Raw genomic sequence first — 12902 nt, 5'->3', positions numbered from 1 at the left:
TCTTGAGAATTTGTAGGTAAATGTTCTGGATATAAACTTTGCTTTATTCCACATTTCTGCATAACTAGTCACCCTAAACCTTTCCACAATAATTTAAAGAAAAATAAATCAATTTTTTTTTTTTTTTTTTTTTTTTTTACTTAATATAGAGGTGAAATTTTCAGTGAAAGAAATAATCCAGTCCATTTTGTTCATATTTACCAAGGGTGCCAATATAATTGGAAAAAGGTAAAAACTAGTGGTTATCAGTTATATTATCTATAACCAAAAACTATACAAACATACTTTTTAACAAAATTTTTGATGGAAAAAAAAGTTCACGAGTCAACTATTGCATTACATTGATGAAGCTCATTCTTTCGGATGTCTTTTCAGATTGTGGAGAATGTTTTATTTTTAGTCAGATTTAATGTAGCTCAAAAATTAACACTTGATCTCCAGATTTCGACTGAACTACAGGACACTCAACACTATTAACACTTTTTTTATTTTTTTTTATTTACAGTCCCTACAAGTCCATTTTTTATGTACTCTTAAGTAGCTGAATTTCCCAGCAAAATCTATATAATGCTAATTTAAATTTTTTGGGAGGGCTCTACCATTGGTGCATGTCAATCTATGTACCCAGTCCTGAATCAACACAAGACATCTCTGAACCTGAGTTGTGTGCACAAACATCACACTGCACTTCCTGATGAGAGAACCTTTAAAAATGTTTTCCTGTGAAAGTATATAAGCTTTATACTGGTTATATATAGTATGGGTCAAGTGTATATTAATGGGTCAAGTGAAATGTACCGTTAAAATAACACATACATCAGTGTATGAACTCTTGGCTGGACAAATAAAGTACACTTCTCTTTAATGCTATAATAAGTCACATCTGAGTACCTGACTTTACAAAAACAACAAATACATAAATAATTTCCCTTTCAGTAAAGACATTGTGTATTAAATACTGGCTGACCCAATAAATGGATAATACTATAGTTTATGTATGCTGTATACCCCACACTTAACTTAAAATGTCCAGTTCTGGTCCTTTTTGTTTGGTAACACTGAGTTCATTCCAGACTTCAGTAAGGCACTAAGGATTTGGTATTCACCACTTATGAGAAATCCACATAGAGCGAGGAGTCCCCACAGAGAAGCTTATTTAGAAGATACTGGCGAGTCTCACTGCTGAGGGAAGCAGGGTTCAGGGTTCACCGTGCTCTTTTTGCCTCTGTGTTTGGATCTCTTGCAGCCCTCTGCGTTTATAGTCCTGAGGTTCATCGCACGGGGCAGGATGTCGATTTAATGCAGTGGCCTTCAAACTGGACCAGGCTGGCCGGACAGTGGCAGCCAGCGACACAGGGCCTTTGACAGGGACCGATTTCATTCCAGTTATTGCAGGTTTTAGTGCAGCCAGGTCCACATGTGTCATAAACTGCCCCATGTTTGCAGTGTGTGCCTAAAAAAAGAGAAATGAACACTAGTCAGATATGAAGAAGATACAACAATAAAAACACTATGTAATGAATGAGGGTTTGAGTTCCTGTCTGTCCGGCCTGACTTACTCATGCAGGTGAGCTCCGGTCTCCAGTGCACTCGAATGCCCTCTCTCTCACACGCTCGACTGTAAGCTATAAACGACTCGCAGTAACAGTTTTTATGCACTGGACACTCACACATGTCTGTTACACATGACCTGAAGAGAGGAAGACATGGGGACAGACAGAGAACGAATTAGTGTCAGTGTTGTACGTTGAAGTGTTCATCAACTTACTGGCACCAGTTTAATGTTACTCTGCTCTACAAACACTTACGTATTCAGTATTAAAATGCCAAAGTCCTGAACCTATCTAGAGTAGTACAATATAATGGCAAATGCACATTATTAATACATTTTGATAATTTCATAAGTCTGGGGAACTTACTTGTAGAAAGAGGTAAAGTCTACAGCAGGATGGCACTTCTGAAACTCCCAGGACTTGAGTTTTTGGCACGTTCTGTGTGCACGCAGCTTTACTTTGACTGTGCCGGGACAGAGGAAGGACGTGGGCCTGCGTTTCGGTGCCTTACACACCTCATTGTCCTCCACACGCCAAGACTCGGCGAATTCATCCACGTCAAACCTAAACTGGCCGTCTCCTCCTAGAGAGTCGTCCCGCCTTTGACCGTTGTAGTTCCCACACAGCCCACAGAGCTGCCCCTTCAGATGGGGCGCTGCGACCACCTCCACCAGACTGTCCCCGTCCCATGTGATCTCCAGGCCTGATGACACAGCCGAGATGAAGAATAAGGAAGAGGAAAACATGCTGCATTTGCCTGTGTGTCAGTTTGATCTTCTCAAACAATCTAAATCTATTTTAAGCCGCATTTGAAAACAACCATTTAGCAATCAAAGTAATTAAAATACTACGTGGACTATTTTTTCTTTTAAAAACTCACTTGTTACAGTGAAGGCAAAAAAGTTTTTAAGAAAGCATACAATACATTAACATACAATTTTCCCTGAACATTCAAAAACCAAATCGAGCTACAATTTGGATCCTGAAAAATCTATGGGCATGTTCTGCACAGCAACCTATTTATCTATTGTTCCCATTCAAAAATTTCCTTAAAAAGACAATTCATATTCAGTAATATTATCGATTAAACTGCACTTACACTATTGGTGGAGAACAAAACTGTACTGGATAATGATGTCGCCATTACAAAATCAACACAGTTATTGAACTGTAATGAATCAACACTGACCTGACTTGAGCTGAATATTGACACAACTGTCTTCTGTAGAGCAGCTTACGGCTGAATTGAACTCTTTTCAGGATTGTTGAACTTTGCAACATTGTTAAAAAAAGCATCCATGTCTGACATAATTAATTTTGAATATATATATATAAAAACATAATATCTTGTGGAGCCCTAGCTGGAGCCCACTGAGTTTAGCCCATCTACTGCCCATGTGGGGCCCAACAACAAAGCCCACTCTGAGCCCATGCCCAGCCAAAGCCCAACTAGCCCAAGTGAGGCCCATGTGGGCCCCAAGTGGACATGTTTGCAGGGTTGACAGTTATTAAACTGAACGGAACTGAAATAACACTGAACTAAATTGAGCCGAATAATGACTATATGACTAATAATCTTCTGTGGAGATGCTTTACAGCTCAAATCGAATTATTTTCATTACTGATGTGCCGTAGTTTACTGTGTAATAATGTCGAGCTACTCCGAAACAATCTGCATTGTATAAAGCACTTTATAAATAAATGTGATTTGACTAACATGCTAAATTGGAAGTAATTGTCATTTGTATTGAATAATCATTTTAAACAGGGCGAACACACTCTTTTGAAAAGAAAAGGGGTGGCAAACTCTAACCCTCCTATACTCTCTGTGCACGCTGGGATGATTGATTTGAGCTGCAAGCACAACGGTGCTTACAGATAAATATCATGAACACATTGGAAAGTTGATGATCTTATCACAATCCTGTTGCCGATCCAAGGGTCAGCTTTGTTCAAGGCACTAGGTTGGTTCAGAGTAGTTTCCTTCAGTTAATACACTATATCCACAGTGCACCTTAAAGCAGAATCCCACTAGCTGACACAAATCAGTTTTGGTCAGTATGTCATCATTCTTTGGTCAATAAAGTTCAAAAGAACACCATTTCTTTGAAGCCACTTTTGAATAATTCTGTGCCCTCGCTGACTAAAAGTATTAGTATTATTATTTTTTATTTTTGTTATTGTTTAATCTTACCCAAAACTTTTGAAAGATAATATATGACAGTTTACAAAAAGTATTTTTTTTTTTACATTAATAATAATACGATTTGTTTCATGAGCACCAAATCAGCAAGTCAGAATGGTTTTTGAAAGATCACGTGACACTGAAGTCACCAGAGTAATAAAATAAATTAATAAGATTCAAATCTGTTTTTATGCATTTTTTATCAAATTAATGCACAAAATTCCAAACTATTTCTCTGTATTGTATCAACTGAGTAACTGACTATCTGACTCAGAAGAAGATTTCTATTTCATGGAGAACCTGTAAATTGGTGTAAATCTTTCTTTATCCTTTCAGGGCTTGTATTATAATATCTTTTCATGCATACTTTCCCTGAGAAAAAGACTTACATTCAATAGTCTGAAGCTGGTGTCACATAATCAATCCTGGACCAGCATGGAAATTCATTACTTCTGTCTCATATTTCAGATTTATTTGACGAGACACAAAAATCGAAATTTGGCAGCTTTGCATCTGGTTCAGATCCAAGCAGAACCATAGCTTGTCAAATCCTCAGAAATTCACTCGTCAGTAACAGTACCAGAAACAAAACAATACTTCAATGGCACTTTCGAATATATTTAGTCAGCAAGGTCATAAACTCACTGAGATGGAAGTCACTCAGTCACAATCGAATCCCTCTGATTCTCCAAAAACGGATGCAAATCAACCTATGATAGAAAATCCCACAGCAGGATACTGGCCTTACCTGCGATGGTGGTGAGTTTGAGCAGGTATCCATCCAGGTCAATGTGGACCCCTGTGCTGTGGAAGGGAAGTGCGATGCGTGTGCCGTTTTGACGGACGGTCAGGTGTTGGTGGAGGCTGATGCTCAGGCCTGATGTGTGCAGCTCCACTGATTTGGTCCACGAGAAGGAGCGTGTGCGACGGGCATCGTTCTTCACCAGCACCGTGAAACTGGCCGCTGGGGAGCAGTCCTTAGTGAGCACGTATTTACACGTGCCCTGGAAGTTAAAGGTGCGGCCGTCAAAAGTGTTATAGTGAGGGTCTCCAAAAACGGTACACACACCTGGCTCTGGAATTACAACAAGAGCAATAGAGAGGATGTTTGTAGTGAAACACTGACTTTGTGTGTCAAATGAAAACTGCATATTTGTATGCAAACTGATGGCACACATGGAACTTCTAATGTATACTTGACAGTTACATTGCTGAGTGAGTGAAGATCTGACCGTAGTAGTAATTGATGTAACAGCAAAGCTTCTGAAAATAGTTTTATTCTGTTGAAATTCACAGCAGGAACATCTTGTGAGGAAGTCAACTTACTATCAGTGCAAACAGGACAGCATCCAGTTCGGTTCAATATCTTTTTCTGGAAAACATTGTATAGAGACAGACTTACATAGGGAGACGAAGGAAATCAGACAGGTTTGTTGTAATATCCACAGGCAGTGCTGAGTGTAACTAGATACTAAATATTTAGGACTTGTGTCCACCAAAGAGTTTTTGGTAGCACTTTATTTTACAGTCCTGTTCCTCATGTACATACTATGTACTTATTATAGTAATTACAATAACTATGTAATAACGTGGTACTAACCCTGAACCTACCCCTAAACCTAACCCTACCCCATGTAGTTACCTTGTGTTACAAAACTTTTTTTAGATAAATACACTGTAAGTACACTATAAGTACATGTTAGTACACATACTGTAAAATAAAGTGCAACCGAGTTTTTGGCCAGATTAAATTTTACCCAAGCACTTAAATGCCCAGCTGGGGAGCTTGAGAGTGCTTTCTCTTCAGGTAAACATGTTCTCCAGTTAAATGTTCTCTCCAGTATCTATATAATACAATATGTCTAAATCGTACAGACGACTTCAGATAAAAACTGTGGTTCAGTGTCTTTATGAGCTTTGGAAAACAACACTTACCGAGGGACAGCTGGTAACAGGAACACAAATCTTGGGCTGACATTCAATATTCCCCTTAACACAGGTGCACAGAGAACAGTTAGCAGACGACCATCTGTCACCATCCTAAACCAGGAAGAGACAAAGATATATGCACTCATTCTCCTCTGATTTTTCGACTAGTTGTCCACGTGTGGTTATTTGTCCCTGTTCTTGGATGCCTCACCCTATAGATTTTGCTCTTCACCCTGCAGTACTTCACGTCTTCCATCTTCAGATGAGACTGGCACTCTTCACAGCCGTGACCGCTGCCAGGCGCGGAGCATCTCTTCCTGCACAGCACCGTAGAGTCGACACACGTGCAGGTGGTGCAGTTGTCATTGCTGATGGATGTACCGTTCTCATAGACCTCACTGTGGAACAGACAGCTGCCAGGCGACAAGTCAAACACCCTCCTCTGACCTAGAGAAGACAAACGGAGAGACATTTCTCATGAAAGCAGTCTTTTCTGAAGATCCAGAATTATCAATAACAGTTCAACGGAATATTAAAAGTGATCATGCCAACATATAATGTAATTGTTTTTTGTAATACAGCTTTCATATTTATTCAACCCCTATTTATTCAAGCCATGCATGTGCTAAAGTTGAGCAGCAGACAAGGCCAAGTCAAAAGCTCTCGCAAAAGCTATAGAGAAGAAATGGTTTTATTACGTTAGAACGTCTATGGCTATAAGAGGACACTGAAAGCTCCTAGAGAAACTTTTGAGGCATATGAAGACAAAACAACATCATCAAGAGGAATAAAATGTTTGATTAGAGCAACTGAGAGAACCCCTCAGTTTACTGCCAAAGACCAGATGAGCTGATGAAAGGAGGAAACGCTTAAATGCAGAGTATAAGAAGAACACTAAACTCTTGATCAAGAACAACAGAGAAGGCTGACTTGAATATGCGAAAATAATTTTAATCAAGCTTTTTCAAGGAATGGGCTATGATTTCAGTAGAGAAGTGTTAGAAGCTTGAAAGCACATAGAGGCAGTGTTTACTGGAGGTTATAAAGAACTAAAGATTCTCTACAAAATGTTACATTTGGGGGTTGAATAATTTTGAACTTTAATGAGCCAATTCAATTTATTCATTATTCACTAACTTTATGTCCTCAGAATTGCATTTAAATACATCATGGTGAACAACTACATTTCTGATTTGAACTTTTATATAGTAATTGGATTGTTTGCCACATGTGCAATGTGGGGAAAATAGCTAATAATACAGGCAGTGTATGATATTTGTCATTGTGAAAGTCTCAAGTGTGTACTTAAATTCTAGGTTTCTTGAAGTGTGTTGATTTTTTTTTGGATGAAGATAATTTACCACGACATCTAGGACAGCACTGGCCCGGTGGAGTCTGGGTGAGATGAGATGGGCAGGACAGAACAGGACACACCAGTTTATGGCACATGCTTTGCCCTCCCTGAAACACACATAAAAACATACTAACATCTTTGTGTTAAAGGCACAATAATTAACATGATAATAAATAGCTGGCTGACCTTTTTATTTATTGACATGACATGGTAAGATATAGTTGGTCTAATGAAATATGATTTATTATATTGGGTATCCACTTTTTACATATTAATCACATATTTATAATGAAACCACCATATTGTTTTGTAATTGTAAAATATCATAAACTTTGCTGAGGTGATTGCCAAACATTACTTCAGCTACTGTGTGCCTTTTGCCCCATGCTGCTAAGGCCCTCCTCACCATCTAATATATCTATAAAAAAAATTCTACAAAACAATCCACTTTATGATTTATTTTCCCACAAAATGTTTCTTCATCAATGTCCAGTCAAAGAATACATACCATATTCTTTCAGCAATCATAGTACTTTTTTATTAAGATGTTTCTTTAGCCCCATTGTAACCTATTCGTTTTATAATAATTATAATTATTTTTAATGTTCAAATTTTTTTATATTTGCAATCTGAGATGGGTTGCTGGCTAAGTGTTCAGCAGATAAACTCACTGTGCAGATGCATTTAATACAGGGATTCCCTTCTGGATGAAATTCTTCATCTTCTTTGTATAAATTCCCCTCGAAAATACACCCTGTGAACATCCAAAACATGAACAAGCACTAGGTTGAGAATCTGGCTGATTGAGAGATATTCACACACACATTCTGTTTACATTCTGATTCAATAGGCTTGTTTTTAAATGGTTGAAGTTTTCCTTTCTCTTATATTTTTAGGGGGAAAAGCACTGTATAAGAAGATAAGAGACACGTAATAACACCGACTGACCTGGGCAAGTCGGGCAGCATTTCTTTGGATGCATTTTGGGATTCTTACAGTGAATGACACACCTCATTTCTGCCTCAGTGATGACACCTTCCTGTCCAAAGAAAGAGAAACATATGAACTTCACCATGCCCTTCAAAGGTTACTTTCAGATTTATATTGGTAGGTGGTTTCTCATTATGGTACAGTAACTTAAACGGGGGGGGGGGGGGGTGAAATGCTCGTTTTCACTCAATATCCTGTTAATCTTGAGTACCTATAGAGTAGTACTGCATCCTTCATAACTCCAAAAAGTCTTTAGTTTTATTATATTTATAAGAGAAAGATAGTATGTACCGATTTTTCCCGGAAAAACACGAGCCGCTGGAGGCGTGACGTGTAGGAGGAGCTAAAGAATCACGAGCGAGAGCAGGCTTTTGCGTTGAGAGCGTCTGTGACATTACGGTGAGGAAAAAAACATCCAAAACAAACCATGGCTAACAGTCAGATTCAGCGTATATTTATGATCCAGAATCAGATCCAGAGGCTGAAATTTAACAAGAGCAGCATCAGCAACGACGTCTCTATGTGATATGTACTGAAACTGTATATATTTGCGGTTTTGGAAAATGACTAAGTTCCACTTTATGTATTTATTAACACCACAGAGATATTTGAAGCAGTTTTACTCACCGCCTGCGGTTCCAACACACGATCGTGACCCTTTTTCGTTGGGACTGCATTATCCTTAAGAAATATGTCTTTCTTCTCCTTTTGTGACATTTAGCGACGCTCTCGCTCTGATCAGTGAATGTCTCTGCTCTCAATGCTCTGCTATACGGGAGCCCGCGCTCTTCCGGCAGAAGTGGCCTTAGGACCCATATAAGGAAATTCCGCTCCATCTAACGTCACACAGAGCCGTACTCGAAAAAAACTTTCCGAAACTTGTGACAAACCGGAAGTAGTATTTTTGGAACAGAAATACTCCTTCAAACATACAACTTAATTTGTTTAACTTTGTCCATGTTTAGCATGGCAATCCAACTCTTTAACAGTGTAAAAAACTCAGTATGCATGAAATAGCATTTCACCCCCCCTTTAAACTTTCTCATTTAATCCAGTAGTTTATTAAAGCAGTCAGCTTGCCTCACTCGGTTTATTCTACTACTACACTACATGTCTCACAGCTGGTAACTTTAACAGAGTAAATCCATTCAGCCATTCCCAAGACGTGTTTCCATTCCCAGTGTTAAAGGTTTTAATGAGACTGAGGCACCTGACAGCTGTACGTGACACAGGGCTTCACAGGGCTGGTCCAGTGATGAGAACTGTTGTAGGACGTCCCTTTTAGCTGACAACCTGCAGCGAGAGAGAAGAAATGCTCAGATCAAATGATTTCAAGCTATGTACGCTCAAAAAAATTGGTGTAGGATTTACTTTTCTAATAATTTTCGCTCAGAAATTGCAGTCACCATTGTTAACTGGCTTTCATATTAAAAATATGTCTGAACATCATCTGCACATTATTTATTGATTATACTTTTTTTTATATTGATTACAGATCCATATTACAAGAATGTCAGATGTTTTAAGGAAACCCATTTGTCCAGCAGCCCTGCAGTCAAATAAACCTGAGAAAGAGGGAAAATCAAGACCTCTGCTGTAAAGAGTCATGCGTCTCTCAACCATAAGGTGGCAGTGATGCTAATCATAGCAAAACTATACATTGTGACTGAAGAACTAAAGACGTCTGTGAGCCCAGATATAATAAATGAGAAGTAGAAAGTTATTTCTCATGGATCAGTTCTTCAGGAGGTTTGAACTGACCTTTGCATCTTTCACAGCAGGCTCCTGTCTGTTTGACCACCAGTGCACAGTCCTCTGCCAGCGGCGAACACTTCTCCTGCTTACAGTCTGCTTTCTGATTCTGTCCGTACAGAGAAATAAAGGACAATCATTCAGTACTGTGTGTAATAATTTTACTTGTTGACAGTGTGACATCCATGTCACATTGTATGGGATGTGAACTGCTTTCTTTATAGATCATCTTAATTCATGACATCCCCATCAACAGCAGACAAATGCATGTGCATAAAGAGAAACATCATCTCACAGAGATATTGTATTGATGTATTGATCTCTATTCATCAACTCACATGCTACAAAATCAATACGAGACATTCATCAACCCATCATATCGGCTCTCACACACTAACCTTGTGAAAAAGCACATTGTTCGACTCTTGATGCTTAACACAATGTTCTCATGTCATTCTCTTTGTAATGGGCCGCAGACACATAACATAACATAGACCCATGCAGATTTTAGGGATCAGGACAGGGATAGATGCGGATTACAGTAATTCCAATTTATCACTAATTTGCATATGCAACATTTACAATTCTCACTACAAAGTCAGCAGCCAAAGAGTGAATGAGTACTATATATTTCCCTTTGAACAGTATGTAAATTATGAAGTTGTAGTAAGTACATTATTATTGTTTTTGTTATATCAAAGACTGTATTCTTATTTTATTACAGAACTTCTCTAAATGTTAATCTTCAAATATCTCAGAAATAGTTACTGAATATCTCTTCTATGGTTATTCTAATCTGATTGACCCTTAATGTGCTAAAAATTCGTGAAAGCTACAAAATCTTGTTTGCACTTGCGACTCCGCTCTGCTCTTTTCAACAGAAATTGCGTGTTATTAGTCATGTGACTTCTGTACAGTGCGCTATGAATATTCGACGGTGATCTCACCAGACAGACGCAGGAGATGCAGGGGTTGTCTGTGATGTTGGGGATGTGTAACACTTCTCCCTCGTTTTCACAGCTAGCCTCCGTACCTGAATGAAAAACGAAAATAAAATAAACAAACGTCTACACGAGACATATACTTTAAACATTTTATTCAACCATAAAGAGAGGAATTAAAGCCTGCAATAACCAAAACCACTTTAAGATGAGTGAATAAGGGTGTACAAACTTTTGATTTGAGTTTACAATATCTACCGGGAGGTAGGCCATACTTAATTTAACAGTGTTGCTCTGTGTTTAAGTGATTACCGAGTAATACTAATTAAACTAACGAACCACACACTTACTGGCAGTTATTTTATGGAGATACTTCTGCTACATACCCTGCGACACGGACAGTGTAAAATCATTATGCAGATAAAACACTTATATTTACCAGTTACTGGAATACACTGCTAAAAATCTTTTCACTACCTTTCATTAATAATTCTCGAATCTAAACACTACCAAAGTAAGGTAAAACTGCATTAACCTTGTTTGGCCGTTTTAAATCGTGCCTTTTTGAAATGATAAAATATCAAAATTTACACAACCAGATTTCAAAAATACATTTTAATGAAACAAATAATGATTGATGCAGGACTGTTTTTTTTTTTATTATTCCTTAATGAGCATTTATGATTCTTACCGGTGATTAAAGGTGCAGTTAAATGTGGTGTTTGGATAATTAAAAACCAGAATAACAGGTTGTAGGTTACTGGAGGAGACAGACACAGCATCCTAAATTCGCTCCGGACGCATGAGGGGAGAGAGAAAAAAATAAATAAATCGAGTATCCAAAGTCTGTGGTTTTCGTTAAGATCCAGACACAAGGGGACGTGGGTGTCATGAGGGACTCGATCCCGAAACCTTCGGCGAACGCGCGCGGTGGACAATCAGCTCAACGTTATAACGACTAAAAGAGTCCCCCCCAAAAAACAGGTCGACAGCGAGGCAACTTCCCGAAGATCCAGGTGTGAAGGTCACAAACTCCACAAAGAGTTTAAATCCGAGATAAGATCCCGAGGTCTTCTGGAGACACGCGCGTGGAGAGATGACACTGCCATGATCCAAACAGAGATATCCAGTCAGAGCGCGCTCCCTCGGTGTCCGGTTCCTCTCTGACAGACGCACGGAGGCGCACTGCTGGGCATTTCTGGCCACGCCGGTTCTCCTCCAGCTCCAGAGCTGCAGTTAAACATTCCCGCGGCGCAGGTCCGTCCTCGGATATCTGGCCCTCTCTGTTTAAACGCACGTGTGGGTTTATAATCCCACAGTCAGATGTGTTGTGTGCTGAGGTGTATGAGATCCGCCCCTGTCTGAACCTCAGCTTTCAGAGTGGCCACACTCGAGAAACATTCTCCTCAAACAAGAATTTCAGACTATTGTGAAGGCACTGAAGATGGATAGGAACATGCCTTTTTCGTGTAATTCTCCGTTTTAGAATAACAATGACCTTCATTCATGGAACATTATCCAAAGTAGGTGCTAAGTGTCTTCAGAAAGTGAAGTGTCTCCGTGGATTGTTCCATCTGCTTTTCAAAGATCAAATTAATACAAATAGATATGAAGCTCAAACAGGTCTGGTCTACCTACATTTAAAGAATGATATGTTCTGAGGCGAATTGCTTCTAAGGTAGAGGTTCTTCTGAATACCAAGACAAGGCTCTCAGAGAATCAATTTATTTCTCTAATATTAGTCACTAGATAGCGCCAAAGAGCACTTTTACTGGAGATCTTGGTGACAACCCCTTTCGCCAAGCCCAGACAGTTACAGTGGGTTTGGCAAATCCTCTTTTTTTTTTTTTAGATCGGATTATACTTTTAATTGGTTTTATTATCAACAGTGAGTGATAAACCATGCATAGGACAAAGATTATGCTAGCCTATGGAGTGTGAGAAGCTGATATTACTTTTTAAAATAAAATTTAAACTTATGCATTTAGCAGATGATTTTATCCAAAGCTTACAGTGCATTCAGGCAATCAATTTTAACATATGATGTGTTCCCAGGGAATCAAACCCCCAAATCTTGCGCTTGATAAAACAGTGCTCTACCAATTGAGCTACAGGAACACACTTTTTAAGTTTGTAAAGATATAATATGAGTGATGAGGAGACATCTGATCTGCAGTATGTTGTGATTAAATAGGACC

The 12902-nt window shown here is 38.8% G+C and overlaps 1 protein-coding gene across 1 annotated transcript; it reads right to left on the bottom strand.

The window, feature by feature from the left end:
* Positions 1-375: 375 nt before the first annotated feature.
* On the bottom strand, positions 376-12395 carry LOC128030064 (BMP-binding endothelial regulator protein-like). Its single transcript, XM_052617549.1, has 14 exons — positions 11396-12395; positions 10711-10796; positions 9773-9872; positions 9222-9304; positions 7970-8060; positions 7693-7775; positions 7029-7128; positions 5879-6114; positions 5674-5778; positions 5065-5110; positions 4487-4813; positions 1920-2256; positions 1560-1690; positions 376-1453 (listed from the first exon to the last, which is right to left on the bottom strand). Exons 1-14 carry the CDS (start codon positions 11484-11486, stop codon positions 1272-1274), a joined length of 1998 nt encoding a protein of 665 aa, XP_052473509.1. The 5' UTR covers positions 11487-12395; the 3' UTR covers positions 376-1271.
* Between the last annotated feature and the right edge of the window lie 507 nt (positions 12396-12902).

Source organism: Carassius gibelio, chromosome A16 (genome assembly GCF_023724105.1).
Source record: "Carassius gibelio isolate Cgi1373 ecotype wild population from Czech Republic chromosome A16, carGib1.2-hapl.c, whole genome shotgun sequence".
Taxonomy (NCBI): domain Eukaryota; kingdom Metazoa; phylum Chordata; class Actinopteri; order Cypriniformes; family Cyprinidae; genus Carassius; species Carassius gibelio.
The sequence above is the reverse complement of the archived record's forward strand: the minus strand, read 5'-3'. Positions and strand labels throughout refer to the sequence as shown.